Source organism: Rhynchophorus ferrugineus, unplaced genomic scaffold, assembly GCF_030347505.1.
Source record: "Rhynchophorus ferrugineus isolate W39M unplaced genomic scaffold, kcgeb_rfMv2 rfM6, whole genome shotgun sequence".
NCBI lineage: Eukaryota > Metazoa > Arthropoda > Insecta > Coleoptera > Curculionidae > Rhynchophorus > Rhynchophorus ferrugineus.
Window position 1 is genome coordinate 3,583,138 of NW_027472585.1, and position 16,105 is coordinate 3,599,242.

A 16,105-nucleotide genomic window follows, 5' to 3' on the forward strand; every position below is an offset into this window, starting at 1 on the left:
ACTGTAATATTAAGTGATTTAAAGTCACTAATAAACTACAGTTAGGGCTATGTAAGCTTATAAAGCATCAGGTAGCTGATTTATTAGAAAGGAAGTTACGCTATCATTTGGGAGGCTAAGGCCTTTGGAAAAGTCAAAAAACTTGAAGATACAAAACTATTACTATACAAATTACTTAATCTACAATAGGCACTTTGAGTTTAACATGTGAAAAAAATGTTTTTAATGTGCACTGAGTTTTGGAGTTGGAGTGCCGTATTCCTAATTTTACTGAATTAGATCAAATGGTTTTACTCTCTTCAAATTTCTTAGTAAGCCTTCATTATCTAGGAGCTGGAGAACCTCAACATTTGCCTTTTATAGCTTTAGCTGATACAACTCCAGATTTGAACACCATAAGTCCACATTAGTTTCAGTATTTGTTGATTTTTTTTAATTTAATTAATACATTGTTACTAGTCGTTTCGGTCTAACCTAAAATTTGTCTTTATGCTAACTTAAATCTAGGTATATAACTAGGAGGACCCAACGGCCCTAACTCAGTCTCTGGTGAAATAATGTTTATACATGTCAATGCTAAATTTTTGAATATATGTACCTCACTACACAACACTACACAAGATCAGATGGTTTGATTCTTTTTGAGTCTGAGTCCCGTTCTGGTGGTATCCAAAAGCTGCAATATTTCAATATTCTCATGAGAATGAAGTCTTTTCTCATGCCCCCTTGCAATTCTCTTGATTTCTTGACTGACTGTGGATATCTGAAGGTCTCGATGTAGGTAATCAGTCCTATAGTATTTGGGTGCACCCACAATACCTCTCAGGACTTTGTTCTGAAAAATTTGTATTTTATTTATGTTACTCTTTGCAGAACATCTCCATAATTGAACTCCGTATGTCCATATAGGTTTCAATATTTGCTTATATAATAGCAATTTATTATGTACTGATAATTTTGATTTTCTTCCAATTAGCCAGTACATTTTCCTATATTTCAATTCCAGTTCTTTTCTTTTCTTCTTTATATGTTCCTTCCAACGAAGTTTTACATCGAGATTCATTCCGAGATAATTAGCGTTGTTGCTATATGGAATGATAGTGTTATTTAATGTTATTGGTGCTTGTACGGTCTGTTTATAGGTGAACTGCACATGTACAGATTTACTTTCATTAATTCTTATTTTCCAAGCTTGTGTCCATTTATTTATATTGTCACTTGCCTATTGTAATTTTCGTGAGGCTTCTTCACTATTGTCTCCGACAGCTATAATCGCAATATCATCAGCAAATTTAGCCATCGTCGCGTCGAATCCATTCATTTCGATCATTTTTAATTGGCGGTACTCGAATAATAGGTCTTTTAAATCTTCGAATTGCTTTCTATAGCGAATAATCTTTGTCTGCTTGTAGGCTTAATTCACTTGCATACTTTTGAAAGCAATTCTGTTTATATTCTTTGATCTTTTTATTCCTCTGATTACTAATTCTATTAAAAGTAGTTTTGTCTTCAGCATTTCTGGTTCTGTGCCATACTCTTCTAGCTTTTCGCCTTTCTTTTATCATTTCTCTAATTTCGAGGGGGTAAAGCACTTCATATTCTGATTTCCCTCTGGCTATTGGGGTAGCATCTTTTGCAGCTGACCGAATTTGTTCAGTTATATGTTTGGTTTGTTGCTCAAGATCAATATAACATGGTTATTCTGATATTGAATGGTATAGTTGATGAACAACAACCCTGTCAGATAATTTGTCTTTTTTTTTAAATTTTTCCATGGCCGAACTTTGTAATAATTATATTTGAAATTGTAATTAGTAAAATGGCGTTAGCGGTATATATAAACATACTGCATTATAGTTTAATGGAATATTTTTATGCAAAATTATTATTATTATATTAAAAGTTAACAATAAAACAACTTCAGTTGAAATATTGCTGTATCACTAACAAAAACGAAGCAAGTCAATTTGCAAACAACATCAAACATAAATAAATAAATCGAAAAAGCTGTCTGGGTTTTTGATTAATAACAGAAACAAAAAGTCATCAACATTATGCAATAACAGTATACAAAATATAAACAGTCAATCATTATACGGAATAAAAATTACGCTACATTATTTAAATAATTATAATCCATTTTACAATTTGTGCTAGGTGGAGTGACGTTTGGCTTTCTCTTCTGTCAGCTTTTCCCGGTTACTAAGGTCAATGGTAAAAGCAAATCATTCTAATATCTAGTAATTAAATTATTATCTGATACAAAATATCTTAATAGCCGGTTATGCATACCAAATTGTATTCATTTTCGAATATAAGTCAATTATGCTATTTGTTCGTTTTAGTTTGTTTTGAGTAAACCGTGTTTTCAAAGGCTGCAAAAATTTGTACATACTCTTGTTTGCTCTCAAAGTCATGAAATCTGATATGAAACGATTGTAATAAGCATCTAATTTTATATTCCTTTGAATTGGCTTATAAAACCAAACATAGTCAGAAGAAAACAGCCATTGTCTAATGTGAGTCAACGTATCAATGTATTCTTTAGTAAATCGATCTCCAAAGGTAACAAACACCTCTTTTTCCTCACACGGCATTCTCCTATTAAGTCAGACACCTGTCAGAAGTACTACGAAATATTGACGTCACTTACCGTTTTCTAACCATCATTTCCGCATTCCAACATTTGAACATTTTAGCGCGTTTCGATTGTATTTGGATTATTTATCTTATATTTCACAGTTAAAAAAATGATTTTGTGCAACCAACGAAAAAAAATTTAATTAAAAAATTTCACTGGGATTTATCAAGGCAAATAACCTTAATTTTCCCATAATCGATTCGTCGATAATGACTGTGCTCTATGACCGTAACTGAAATAATAATTTTAAAAAAAAATACTAGAGTTTTATAGAAGTTAGTGAGTATTCCAGACACGCTAACTATGAAATGTAGTAGAATATTGAAGAACAATTAATAAAAATACTATCAGAATAACTCAAGTAGACAATAATAGCGCACTTGGAAACTGCGAGAATAGCATTATTCAAATCAAGTAGTCTATGTTTGCTAAAACAAATTAAAATTGTTTCGACAACAAACCTACTGACAAAATTTATGATGATAAATTGAACACAATAAAGGAAACAAATAAAGCCCAATCAACACTGTTGTTTACAAATTACACAACTTGTTTGGGATTTCTAGCGATGTAAATAAATTAGGGACCCTAACACCATCCATATAGGATATAATGTCAAATTATAACATAAAATTATTAATGTAATGTATAAATTAGACCTTTACCCATACAAATCGTCCAGTGCGACCAAAATAACCACGTCACGTCTAGATTTTGACTCTTTTATTTAAAATTTCGTTATTTCAAACATCAATTTTTCTTTCAAATCCATTTTTTGCAGAAATAACTTTTATTTTGGATAATGTAGCTATATTCTATTCAAAGTTTTTTTAGTAATGCGTCGTAGATATTTGTGACGTCGAAACATTATAATGTTGCCGCATCAACTCTGAGTTTTAGTTCAGTTTGGCATTGACATACGAGAAAATTCTAATCTAAATAAAATAATTGAACAAAAATGTTATGAAATATAATTTATTTTAACATTATAGTACATTTAATACATATATTATCGTAGGACTTAAAACTACAATACTAAAACACAGGTATAATAGTTTTTCTTTAACTTTTTTCCATACGAGAGTTTGTAGGCGCGTTTTTTTATGTAGTGTTACCCCCTGGAGGCCTAATCCACCTAATTAACAGTTGTATATCTGAGAAACGTATTTTATTTTCATTCGAGAACATATTTACTTTTTACGTTTAGTTCTTGTTTCCTTCGATGGTGTGTTTACTTGGCAAGTCATCTTGGTATCACTGTATTTTTATTTCTTCTGCTACTACCTGTGTACACCATTCTTGATAAAAATTAATCACTAAATTCTGTCTAATGCATTTACTCATACGTTCTAACCTAATGCTTATGTTTAATTTTGAACAATTACAATCATATATGTGCACACAAATCTTTCACGCCCTACAATACCATTTTCTACAGTTATATTCAATTAATTATGTGCATATTTTAGTTATTTCCACTCTATTCACTCTATCTTAGGAATTTCCATTGCAAAGCATTATCACATATCCTCAAAGTTTCCTTCAGTCACTTTCACTTTACGACGTCCACGCACATTAATTTTTTTTATCATGTTCACGATTCCACCATTTATCAATTACTTCCTTTGTATATCTTATCGTGTTCATCCAAACTGAAGGTGTTATGGTTGACAATGCTTCCTTCCACATATCCAAACAGTTTTTGATAGGATATCCTTCTCAACCAGCAATATATCTGCAATTAACTATTAATAAATATAATGACCAACAAAACCCAATTGAATGCTATTGTAACTTTTACCTTTTTCCATCAATTTTTATTCTTTACACTTTTTTGTTACTGTACTGTAAATTCTTGAAAGCAATAATGATAAGAGGTTTTAACTCTTACCTATAAATTATTGCGGCTGTATAATTAACTGTTGTTTTTAGATATAGTATAATGTTAAAATAGATTATATTTGGTAAAATTTTTATTCAATTCTTTTATTTAGATTAGAATTTTTTTGTATGTCAAATCCAAACTGAACTAAAACTCAAAGTTGATGCGGCAACATTGTAATGTTTCGACGTCACAAATATCCACTGCGCATTACTAAAAAAACTTTGAATAGACTATACGTAACATAGTATTGTTAAAGTGGTTTTTCAAAAGTAGTCATCTAGTCTATTTATGTAATGTAATTCATAATGTCCTCCAATCCTCCCTTTGCCCATAAAGCTTCCTGGTGAATGATACAATGATACGATGATCCAATAAAATACCGTTCGATCCAAGAAATTCTGTAATAAAACTACGGAACTGTTATTTGTTCCAATCATTACAAGTGCATCACTGTCCAATGTCAAACTTATTCGGTTGTTGCCAAATAAGACGGAAATAATTTTCCTGTCAGTCTAATACAATATCTGAAAATCCGTTTATATTTTCCAATGTACTAGTCATAGTAGAAAATATATTAAATATATATCATTAAAACTCAGGACTGGTTAAACGTTTCTAAAAATATCAGCTGCTTTCTAGTACATTTTGCCAAGTAGTTTCAAAAATTATCTGCACACAATTTTTTGTTGTTTACGTGCGATAGAAAAGTGAAGGACATTTAATGAATGGAAAATTAAAATACTACTTAATAATTGGGTTTAAGTCCAGTTAATAAACAGTGAATTGAGCTCATTGTGTCTAGCTTGTAATTTTTTTTATACCACAGTTTCTTAATAGGAAAAAAATTAGTTTTTGCTTTCGTTAAGGTTACAAAAAGCCAAGGACGTTATATATTTAGCATGGTATTTAAGAAGGCCGTATTAATTAATATACAAAGTATGTCCCATGCTTATTAGATTAAGTATTTTTTTATATTAATATTGGCAATAACTCTTTATTACTTTGATTTAAAAAAATTCGCCAAAATAAAAGTTCAGATGTTACTGGCGGATTTTTTTTTTATTTTAACCTTTTTCTCATTACGATGCATAGTTTTTTTATAAACTTAATATATTGCACCGAATTAATGGAATCAATTAGATATAATGAATCCCAAAACAACGAAAACTTATTCACAGTCACAATACCCCAACCAAACCACTTTGAATAGCTGTTTCTACAACTGCTGATACTACTTCAGCTATTGACTAACCTTTCAGCAGACTTGCATCTGCATTTCTGTTTGTTGGTCTGGCCCTTCGATTATAATGTAAAATCAGAATGGCAAAGTTAATATTTTACTATATTCATTTCCATATCCATTAATTTTAAAGAAGAATTAATCTAATCTTTGTTAAATCTATATATATAGCAGTTAGACAAAAAGCAAAACACATTAGAACCAAGATAAAACAAGATACTCTCAACTTGATCTAAAATCAAAGAGGTTGATCTATAATACAATTATAAAGCCAATTTGGACCTTTTTGGGGTGCCAAATACAGCGCTGTCAAAACAAGATTCTTCGATTGATTACCAATGCCTATCGCTATGTAACCAATGAAGAACTGCACCATGACCTGGAAATCAAATGGATTTGGGAACTTGTGCAGGATTTCGCATTGAAACACGAAAGAAGATTACTAAATCATTCTAACGTGGAAGCAATACAACTGCTGGACAGCGCACAGGATGTCAGGAGATTGAAACGAACAAAACCATACGAACTTGTGTGAACATTTAGTGTGTAATATTAGTGTAAACTATAGCTATAAGTTAATAATTAATAAATAATTATAATTTTATAATTGAGGAATACATACTGATGTATTTTCTCGCACTCGTCTTGCTTGTTAATTAATCCAAGCACATAGGAAAAGTAGTAATAAATTAATTGTAATAATAATAATAATTAAGATTGTACTAAGCGTATCTAATAAAGATGTTATAAAAAAAAAATATATATATATATATATATATATATATATATATATATATAGCAGGCCAATTGAAAAGTCCCCGGCCTGACACATAGATGGCGCTACTAGAATTAAATCCATATGTTTTTTAGTTAGCCCTAACGCTCAAAAGATGCGTGTATAAATTATACAGCTGTCGGATCAAGAGTTTGGGAATTATAGCATTTTGAGTGCAACTTTTGTTATTGTGAAAAAATGGATAAAAAGGAATTTCGCGTGTTGATAAAATATTGCTTATTGAAGGGAAAAAATACAATTCAAGCAAAAACTTGACTTGATGCTGAATTTCCGGACACCGCCCCATGAAAATCAACCATCAAGGATTGGTATGCTAAATTTAAACGTGCAATAAGCACCGAAGACGGTGAACGTAGTGGACGCCCAAAAGATGTTGTTACCGACGAAAAATGATTTTAAATGACTGTTAATTGAAATTGAATGAAATAGCAGACACTCTAAAGATATCAACTGAACGTGTACATCATATCACGAATATTTGGCTATGAGAAAGCTCTATGCAAAGTGGGTGCCACGTCAGCTCACTTTTGACCAAAAACAACGACGAGTTGATAATTCGGAGCAGTGTTTAAAGATGATCAAGCGTAATAAACCCAAGTTTTTGCGTCGATATGTGACAATGGATGAAACACGGCTCCATCATTTCACTCCGAAGTCCAATCGACAGTCATCCGAGTGGACTTCACACGATGAACCCGCTCCAAAGCGTGGGAAACGCAACAGTCGACAAGGTTATGGCGTCTGTATTCTGGGATGCGCATGGAATAATTTTCATTGACTACCTTGAAGAAGGAAGGACCATCAACAGCGACTATTACATAACGTTATTGGGCCATTTGAAGGACGAATTCGCTGAAAAACGTCCGTATTTGAAGAAAAAGAAAGTGCTGCTTCACTAATACAATACACCGTGTCAATGATCCATGAATTGGGCTTCGAATTGCTTTCTCATCCACCGTATTCTCCAGACCTGGCCCCCGGCAAGGACAAATCGTACTACAAAAATGGTATCGAAAAATTGGACGGTCGCTATAATCAGTGTACCAGCCTTGAGGGAATTATGTTGAATAAAAAAAACTAAATTTGACAAAACAATGTGTTTTACTATGTTAGACCGGGGACTTTTCAATTGACCTGTTATTAGATAACACTGAACTATATCAGCGAAAGATATAGATACTAACCTCAGCAATGATCACAAGATGGCACCATTAGTACGTGTCACCTTGTATTTCAATTCAGGTTACGTTCGAAATAACCTTTTTCAGATGCATTGGATCATATAATTATGGACGATGCTGTACATATAATGCACTTATATTACAAAATATGTTTTTCTGTAATTATTATCGAACAATTAGAGTATAAAAAATCAATCCGTACCGCTTGGTTGGACCTGTTTTTTGGCTTAATGTTTTCATACTTTACGAAACGTCATTATCCGCTTTTTTTTCGTTTGTGTTGCGTTATATCGCCGCAATCAGATTCGATTTTTTCGTGGTCCGACTTAAGGTCGTCGAATGTACGTGAGCTTCATTAATTTTTTCACGCTTTTCGAGTGGTGTACTCAACAACACTCCCGGGATATTCTTAAAATTAGAAAAGGTATCCGGAGAACAAGTTTTTCAGCCGACATGTATTCAGTTCAGAAATTGTTTAAAGACAGTAATATGCAATTATACTTGAAATGGTAAACGAAACGGTATTCGTAATTATTTTTAGTGCTTATTATAAGCAGTATAGTTTACAGAAAATATGTTTAAATTAGCGTTTTTTTATTTATTTTTTACTTAGTTTTTAATAAGTTATTTTTTTTAATTTAGTGGTTTATTATTAGTAGTTGTTACTAGCTAACTTATAGTTTGTCTCTACAGTGACTTAAAACTATAGTCCTTCTAATAAAACAGTCAATGCACGTCATCAAAATTTATACTACACGTCAATACAGTAAAAAAAATACGTTAGGGTTACTCCGACAAAATACTAATGTAAATAAAGTAATGAAACGAAAATAACGTTATAAAATATAATTTATAGTACATCCAATGCATATTCAGGTCACGAAAATATTTTTCAACTTTGTTAGTAATGCCCTAAAAAATTTGTTTTATGGGAAATCTCAATCGATTACAATGAATGCGTCTGATATGTGTATTAAGATAATAGTAATCTGTATATAACAAATAACAAAATTAAAATAACGCTTGATAGCATGTGCCAAAATCCGAAAAATTATTATATTTAAAACTCTTCGCCAACCGAGTCATTCTATCTTATTTACAATTATCAGTTGTTCCCTCCATTGGAAGTCGTATATTTTTGAATATCATCAAAATACACGCTTTTTGGAATGTGGAAGTCGAGTTGTCATAGAAACAATTGCTCCTCTTTTAGCTTCCTTGAAAATTAATTCAAGATTCTTATTATATTAAAAAAATTATTGTTAAATTCAATTATAAACTTTTTTTTTAATAATTATATTACTATTTTTTTCTTTTAATTATAATTAAAAAATTTAAAAAATATTTTTATTAAAAATATGACAAAATAGTTTGCCTTTCTGTTGAATTGAAACAACTAATAATTTCCACGTTCTGATTTTGGCAAAATTCGGATGAAATACGTGTCGGATATATATCCGGTCTTCTGTTCGAGAGCTTCATGCTTGAAATGATCACGGATGGATGTAATAAAGTATAGTGGAGCATGGACATGCCATTATGTCTATTCATTAAATACATCTCGCTAGGTACCAGTTAAACAATAATTAATTTCACACAGCACGGATTTCCATATTTCACATTTACATTTTCCGGTACACTGACGATTTTAAATTATTTAATTAAATGCGATACTATTTTATATGTTGTGTAGAACATTGTCTAAAAGTAATATAGTGCCTACCATGTACGGTAATATTTGATCATTGGCTTTTTAAAGCTTTAATCATAATTTCATTTAAAGTATCATAGATCCTGGCTGCGCTTTGTACTTTTTCTTAAGATTGTGCTTTCAATGCTGGTCTTTCAATCCCTCTATAGCGAACGATTCTTTTAAAATATGTCTATTTGTCCATGTCTTCTGCAATTTTTCTATTTTTATTTTTTTTTAATGATAAAAATATGTAAGATATTCTTAGTCATTTATTCTACAAATTTTTAACTCCTTTTATGATAGTAGATAAATATTTTTCCAAATACTCCACCAATAGATTCGTATCTGCTTGCATAGTGTTTCGTAAACAATTGAAGTAGGGATGCCGAAAAAATATCGATATTTTTGGCCGATAATTTTTTGACCTATATATCGAAGTTGATGTTTTTTCAAAAAAATTAATTATATTTCTTGAACATTATAAAAAACCATTTAATATTTTTTATAAACTGTTTAATTGGTACTTAATCTTAAATGTTTGGTGTTTTTTGGTGCTTGATTTTAAAGGTTTAGTAAATTTTGGTACTTTATTGTAAGGGTTTATTAAAAATATCAATATATACTGAAAAAAACCGACCGACTAAAGTAAGTGATAGTAATCCATTTGATGTCGAAGTCATCGTGCAACTAACTCTTCGTTGATTAAGTAGCGAAAAGCATTGGTAATTAATCGAAAACTTCGTTTTGGCATCGTTGAATTACTAGTTGGTTTGATGTTGTAGTGCAATCTCATATTTGCACCTCATGGGTCCTATATATAGATACTTATCTAGGAAGACCCATTAGCCCTTAATCTCTAATAAATTAACAATTAGTAACACTTTTCATTTTGTTTACGATTTGGTGCACTTCATTACATAATTACCCAAGATAACACGGTTTAGTTCTCTTGAGTGTACATCCTAGTTCAGTGTTGAATTGCTAGATGGTTAGATCTTTTAGTACAACCTCATATTTGCACTCCTTCAGTCCAAATTGGCTTTATAATTGACTGATAGACCAATCTCTTTGATTTTAGATCAAGTCGAAAGTATCTTCTGACTAATCAGTACAGTTGCTTTTTATCTAACATGATGTTTATCTATTTATCTGATATTTTATTTTATCTAACCTGGTTATTTTAATAGAAATGCCCTCTTCAGATCATCAGGATCTCTTCAGGCAATAAAAAAAGTTTTCCCAACATTTTCTAAAAGTCTTACCGAACCATAAACATCACGAAAAGATACCAAATTGTCAAAAATTAAAAGAAAAATCAGAAAATTTCCTCGGCCTTTTAACTAATTTCGTCTTCAACTAATTAAAACCTCTGAGAGCGACAGGTCCATTTTAAGACCCCCTCAGTTAGTCATCCGGGGAGTCTGATGACGTTTGCGGGTCCGCGTTGCGTCCCTGACTCATCCACGTGGCCGCCGACGTGTCTGATCGCCCGATCGTGCTTTGTCTCTAGCTTCGATGTCTTCGGGAGGGCGGATACGGCGACCGTTACGTCGAACCGCTCGCTTTTACGGTCTGTTAGGGCCTAGACCCGAAACATGCACGAAAAAGATTAACTGCACTGTTCGTTTGTAAATAGAAAACGCAACGGTTTGGTCCGCTGGAAGGAAAGTATCATACATTTTAATTAAAATATTCGTTCTCGCAATTTAAAATCAACGTTATTCACTTTTGTGACTTATATTATTATTTAGTTTAGTTTCTCAGTTTTTTATCTAGCAAGAATGGTCATCAGAATAAGCAAGTTTAATATTATCATTCATTAAGGTCAAGATTGGACAGTATTTGAATTAATTGTAAAATTCAATTACCTGACGCTAAGGTATTTTATAGTTAGTATTTAGAGTACTTATGGCCTCTTATTATTTGTACATAATTAAATTCAGCTCAAATCAGGACAATGACCAACCATTTGTGTTCATTGTTGAACATTTTATTCTCCAACAAAAGTCTTGTCTGATTAAAGATTAAAAAATACAGTGCCGGCTTTGTTGGCGCAGTGGTAAAGGCGGCAGGACGGTCCTCCTGCTGTTGCTATTGTCGCGGGTTCGAATCCTGCTAGGGCTGGATGATTGTAAATTTATGTTTGTGATTGTTTAACATTTGTAATTGTCCTTAGACAAGAGTGTAAAAAATCCGACGAGGAAAATGATCCCAGTCACGCCTGTAACCAGGCTGGGTAAGACCGGATGTCTTCTGAGATGATCTCCTAAGTTGGTCACTCGCTAATTGGTAAGGTTAATGCCGAGGACCGTGGTTCGGAGCCCACGTTAAACTGTAGGTCCAGTCCAGATAAACCCTCGTTAGTAAAAAGGAGACTTCAAAATACACAACAAAATATAATATACAAAACAATAATATACTAATGGGGATTTTCATCTTGTTGCTATACCAAGGATTATCGAGTTCTCATAACAGTTTGAACATTTTTTCCTGTAGTAAACATATTGAATTTCAAAAAAGACAAATAAAGAGATTTTATACCAATACAATACTTTAATTCCTATTCAATAAAAAAACACAAATAAGAATCATCATATACATCGTATACAAAGTTAAAACAAAGGCAACCTACGAAACATTAATATATGTTAAAACATTAATTGGTGACCAAGGTCCATGGATTAAAGTGTGATATAACTATGATATCAATGTAATTAAGACTAATGTGTTAAGACAAAAATACTAATGTACATTATTTCATAGAAACATACCTTAAATTAAGAATTACAAATAACAGATTTAATATATGAACACCATAAATAAATGTTAAATAACAACGGTTAAATAACATATTCCTGTTATTAAAACGTTTATTTAGACTTAAAAAAATATATATTCAAAATTAATTATGTACGAAGATAATTATCCCAATTCATTAATTGCTATTTGAAAGGGAAATTATATAAACTACATTCCCTACTATTTTCATCACATTCTTTATATATAAAAGATTTTAAACACTTCTATAATTCTACGCTTCATAAAACTTATTACTAGTAGAATGAAAATCCAGTATAAAGCACTTTACAATGTGTATTTTTATATTGTGTTACTGTGTCTAATATTACAAGCTATAATTCGATAATTAACAATAAAATATGTCATATCATATTTTAGTAGACCGAAGCGATTTATTCATTGTATTTAGAAGCCTACCGCTATTTTTTGTGTATTAATAATTTACATTTTAAAGTTCATAACAGACGTCATAGTTTTATAAACCCATTTCCATAATTTTGAAATACTTTTCCCTTTCTTTCCTTATATTTTTTATATAACTAATAATAGCAACTGGTGTATTATTTTCCTGGTTATTATTTAAAGACAACATTTATTTACAACACTATAAAATCGGATTAAAGTATTTATGTTAACTTAATACATTGATATATTAAGTGATTTTGTACTAAGAAAGTAGAAATATATACCAAAAAGTTAAAAATAAAGTATAATATTTATTCATAATATGTATAGGTTACGAATTCATAAATTAAAAATTAGCAGTATGGCTGTATGTAATAGATATAGAAAATTAAAATAACAATACCTAGGAAGTAAATATAATAAAAATAGACGTTATAAATAGTATGTGTTTATTGTACATTTTGTTTCAATTATTTACCTGTTAGAAGGGTCTACGGAAATACCCGCAAAAATCTCGTTATATACCTGCCAAATGTTTACTATCCTCTATCTTATTAACTCCCTTATAAAACCATTGATTACTCTAGACACCCCTGTTGTTTACAGGTAGAGTGACTTTGGGCAGTGGTCCAGGAGTCGACATTCCCGTCCAAGGTACGGGGGTTTTACCGCTACATTGCCATATCGAAAACAGCGAGGGTGTAGTGACCATCTATCCATTGTCGGAGAATCTGTCCATCGATGGGGTGAAAATCACAGAGCCAACACGCTTATCGCAAGGTAAGTTTTTAATAGCTATATAAACAATGAGACGTTGTATCAAATGTCGATATGTCGAAAGTGTTCTGACAAGCGAAATCCGTAGACATATGACATAGTAATGTGCTTAAATATTTACCCCTTTAACGAATCTTATTTGAAATGCCCGTTTCTGGTTAAATGTAATAAAAATTCCCGGTTTATTAAGGATTGGAAAAATATGTTTTTTTTTATAAAACAACTATACTGGTTGGTCGGAAGATACTCTCAACTTGATCTAAAATCAAAGAGGTTTATTTATAAGACAATTATAAAGCCAATTTGGACCAATTGGGTGCAAATATGGGGTTTCACTAAAAATTCAAATCAATTAGTCATCCAACGCTGTCAAAACAAAATTCTTCGATTAATTACCAATACCTGTCGCTACGTAACCAACGAGGAACTGCACGATGACCTGGAAATCAAGTGGATTTGCGAAGTTATTATAATTTTATAATTGAGGAATACATATTTATGTATTTTCTCGCACTCGTCTTACCTTCTGAGTTAATCCAAGTACAAATGAAATGTAGTAATAAATTAATTTTTAATTAAGATTGTACTAAGCATATCTAATAAAGATGTTATCAAAAAAAAAACATAATGAAATAATATGGGCAAAAATGTATAGGGAATTACAAGACAAACTTCCCAATACAAGAACCTTATACATCCAGAACCAAGAATATATCTTGTATATAAACTAATTAATTTGGAAGTAGTTTTATCAAACATATATTGAATTAAAGCGTCGTTATCCATGTTATTGATTTTGTTTTGTGATTGTAGGTGTTATGATAACGATAGGTCGCTCAAACTACATGCGATTCAATCATCCGGCCGAGGCCAAACTGATGAAGTCCGTGCTGCCCAATCCAAGAATCTCGATGGCGCCTATAACGTTCGAACCGGCCGACGTCAGTTGCCAAGTCAAGTTCAATAAAAAACCACCGGTGGCGCCGAGAAAGAGCCCCAGAGGCTCTCTATCAGACAGCGGAAGTAAGGAGTCCACTTTTATTACCTTTTGTCTAATTGTTTCTTTTTCTTTTCACAAACAGTCATAACGGCGAGCGTTAATGAGTTAAAACAGGAATACGAATGAAGAACGAAGCCATATGTTTACTGTGTTTAGCTTGATCATCTGATATCGATGACGCCCAACTGGCTGTGACGTTTATTGCAATTAGTATTGCGAGTTTTTTACCTGGGTTGCAGAAATATCAAGTTTAATTTTTTTATTTATATAAAATTGTATATAAAATACATATATTATAAATATATTAATTATGATATATTATAGTTATATATTTAACATTAAAATAAAGTAACACTTTTCAAATTAACTTTTATTCGACAAAGTTATCAGCATTGAAAAAATGGTTTAATATTAACTAATAACATATTTTTTCATAACAGAAATATTTATATTTCAATGATATAAAAGTTCCTAACAGTGATTTCAGTTTTTTAAACCATCTGTCAATTTTAAAAACACATGCTTATTTAACGGATTCCGAGGCTTAATTCAAGCCAAGTTTTCATTAGCACGTATTTTTTTCATTACATACATTAGCATTAATCTCTGTACCTTCAATTACCCTAAACTCACTTTTAATCAAGTACTCGTGTATACCATGTTTAAGATGGATATATAAAATATGTAAACATTATTCTTTAAACAAAATAAATAAATAAATCTCATGCACCCAATAGCAGTGAAAGCTTAACTCATATTTAAATCATAAAACATTCAACATCACTATATAGTAATTTCAATAATATATTACATAAGAATAAACGTATTTTGGCTTGCGTTATTTCATTGTTTTAAAATTTTCTTTAGGTGAAGAACCTCCCTCGAGTATAATGACTAAAGTGTCAAAATTCGAATATCTAGCGGCCCAGAACCTAAAAAAAGCCTATTCCCCGAAAGTGTTTACCTCCAACGTGCCTACCGTAAACGTACCAGTTAAAGATGTTCTAGGAAAAGACATCGACAGCCTCCGAAAAAGCTTACTACAGAGCGCGGTGAATTATGTGGAGCTCCACTCGAACGAAAAACAACAGAACAAAGTTCCAGGTATCTATTATCACGATAATTAACACCTTTAACTGTTTTGCTTATGTTATTGAAACATGTAGACGACAAATTACGACTCTCGTACGACATGACGTTCGTCTGTAATTATTTTTAATTAATTGCTTTACGTTTTTTCAGGTCAAAGTATATTTTCCAAAACCAGACAGCCCCAGTATGTAAATGTTACAGTAAACGAAACGAAAAATATTAATAACCGAGTAATTATATACGAGAATGGAAGTGTGACCAAAAGTCCAAACGTTAATTTTGACCATAACGATTTAAATAACAAATCATCGACCAAGAATATCAACGTGAATAGAGTAAACTGTCCTAGTCCTAGTTTTAATAGGAATCCAACACAATACTACAGGTAAATATTTTAAATTTATTGTTCATTTAAATTTTGATTAATAAAATACATTCACCATTTTATATCGAAGGTCATTCTCTATATATTGGGTTGTATAACTACTTTTATTATGACATCCTTATTTAAAATGAACTTTAATTCTGTATTTACAAAAACGTGAATCAATTAAAATATTTTATCACAACTATAAAACCACAATGAACAATTATAT

At 31.3% G+C, this 16,105-nt stretch overlaps 1 protein-coding gene across 5 annotated transcripts in view; it reads left to right on the forward strand.

Annotated features, from left to right (window-relative positions):
* LOC143198801 (uncharacterized) overlaps positions 1–16,105 on the forward strand; it is a 116,114-nt gene that overhangs the window by 66,794 nt on the left and 33,215 nt on the right. For all 5 annotated transcript variants that reach the window (XM_076408297.1, XM_076408298.1, XM_076408296.1 and 2 more), the window contains 4 exons: positions 13,247–13,420; positions 14,231–14,440; positions 15,285–15,521; positions 15,660–15,894. In XM_076408297.1, the coding sequence (XP_076264412.1) occupies positions 13,247–13,420; positions 14,231–14,440; positions 15,285–15,521; positions 15,660–15,894 (856 nt within the window). The remainder of the gene's footprint in view (positions 1–13,246; positions 13,421–14,230; positions 14,441–15,284; positions 15,522–15,659; positions 15,895–16,105) is intronic.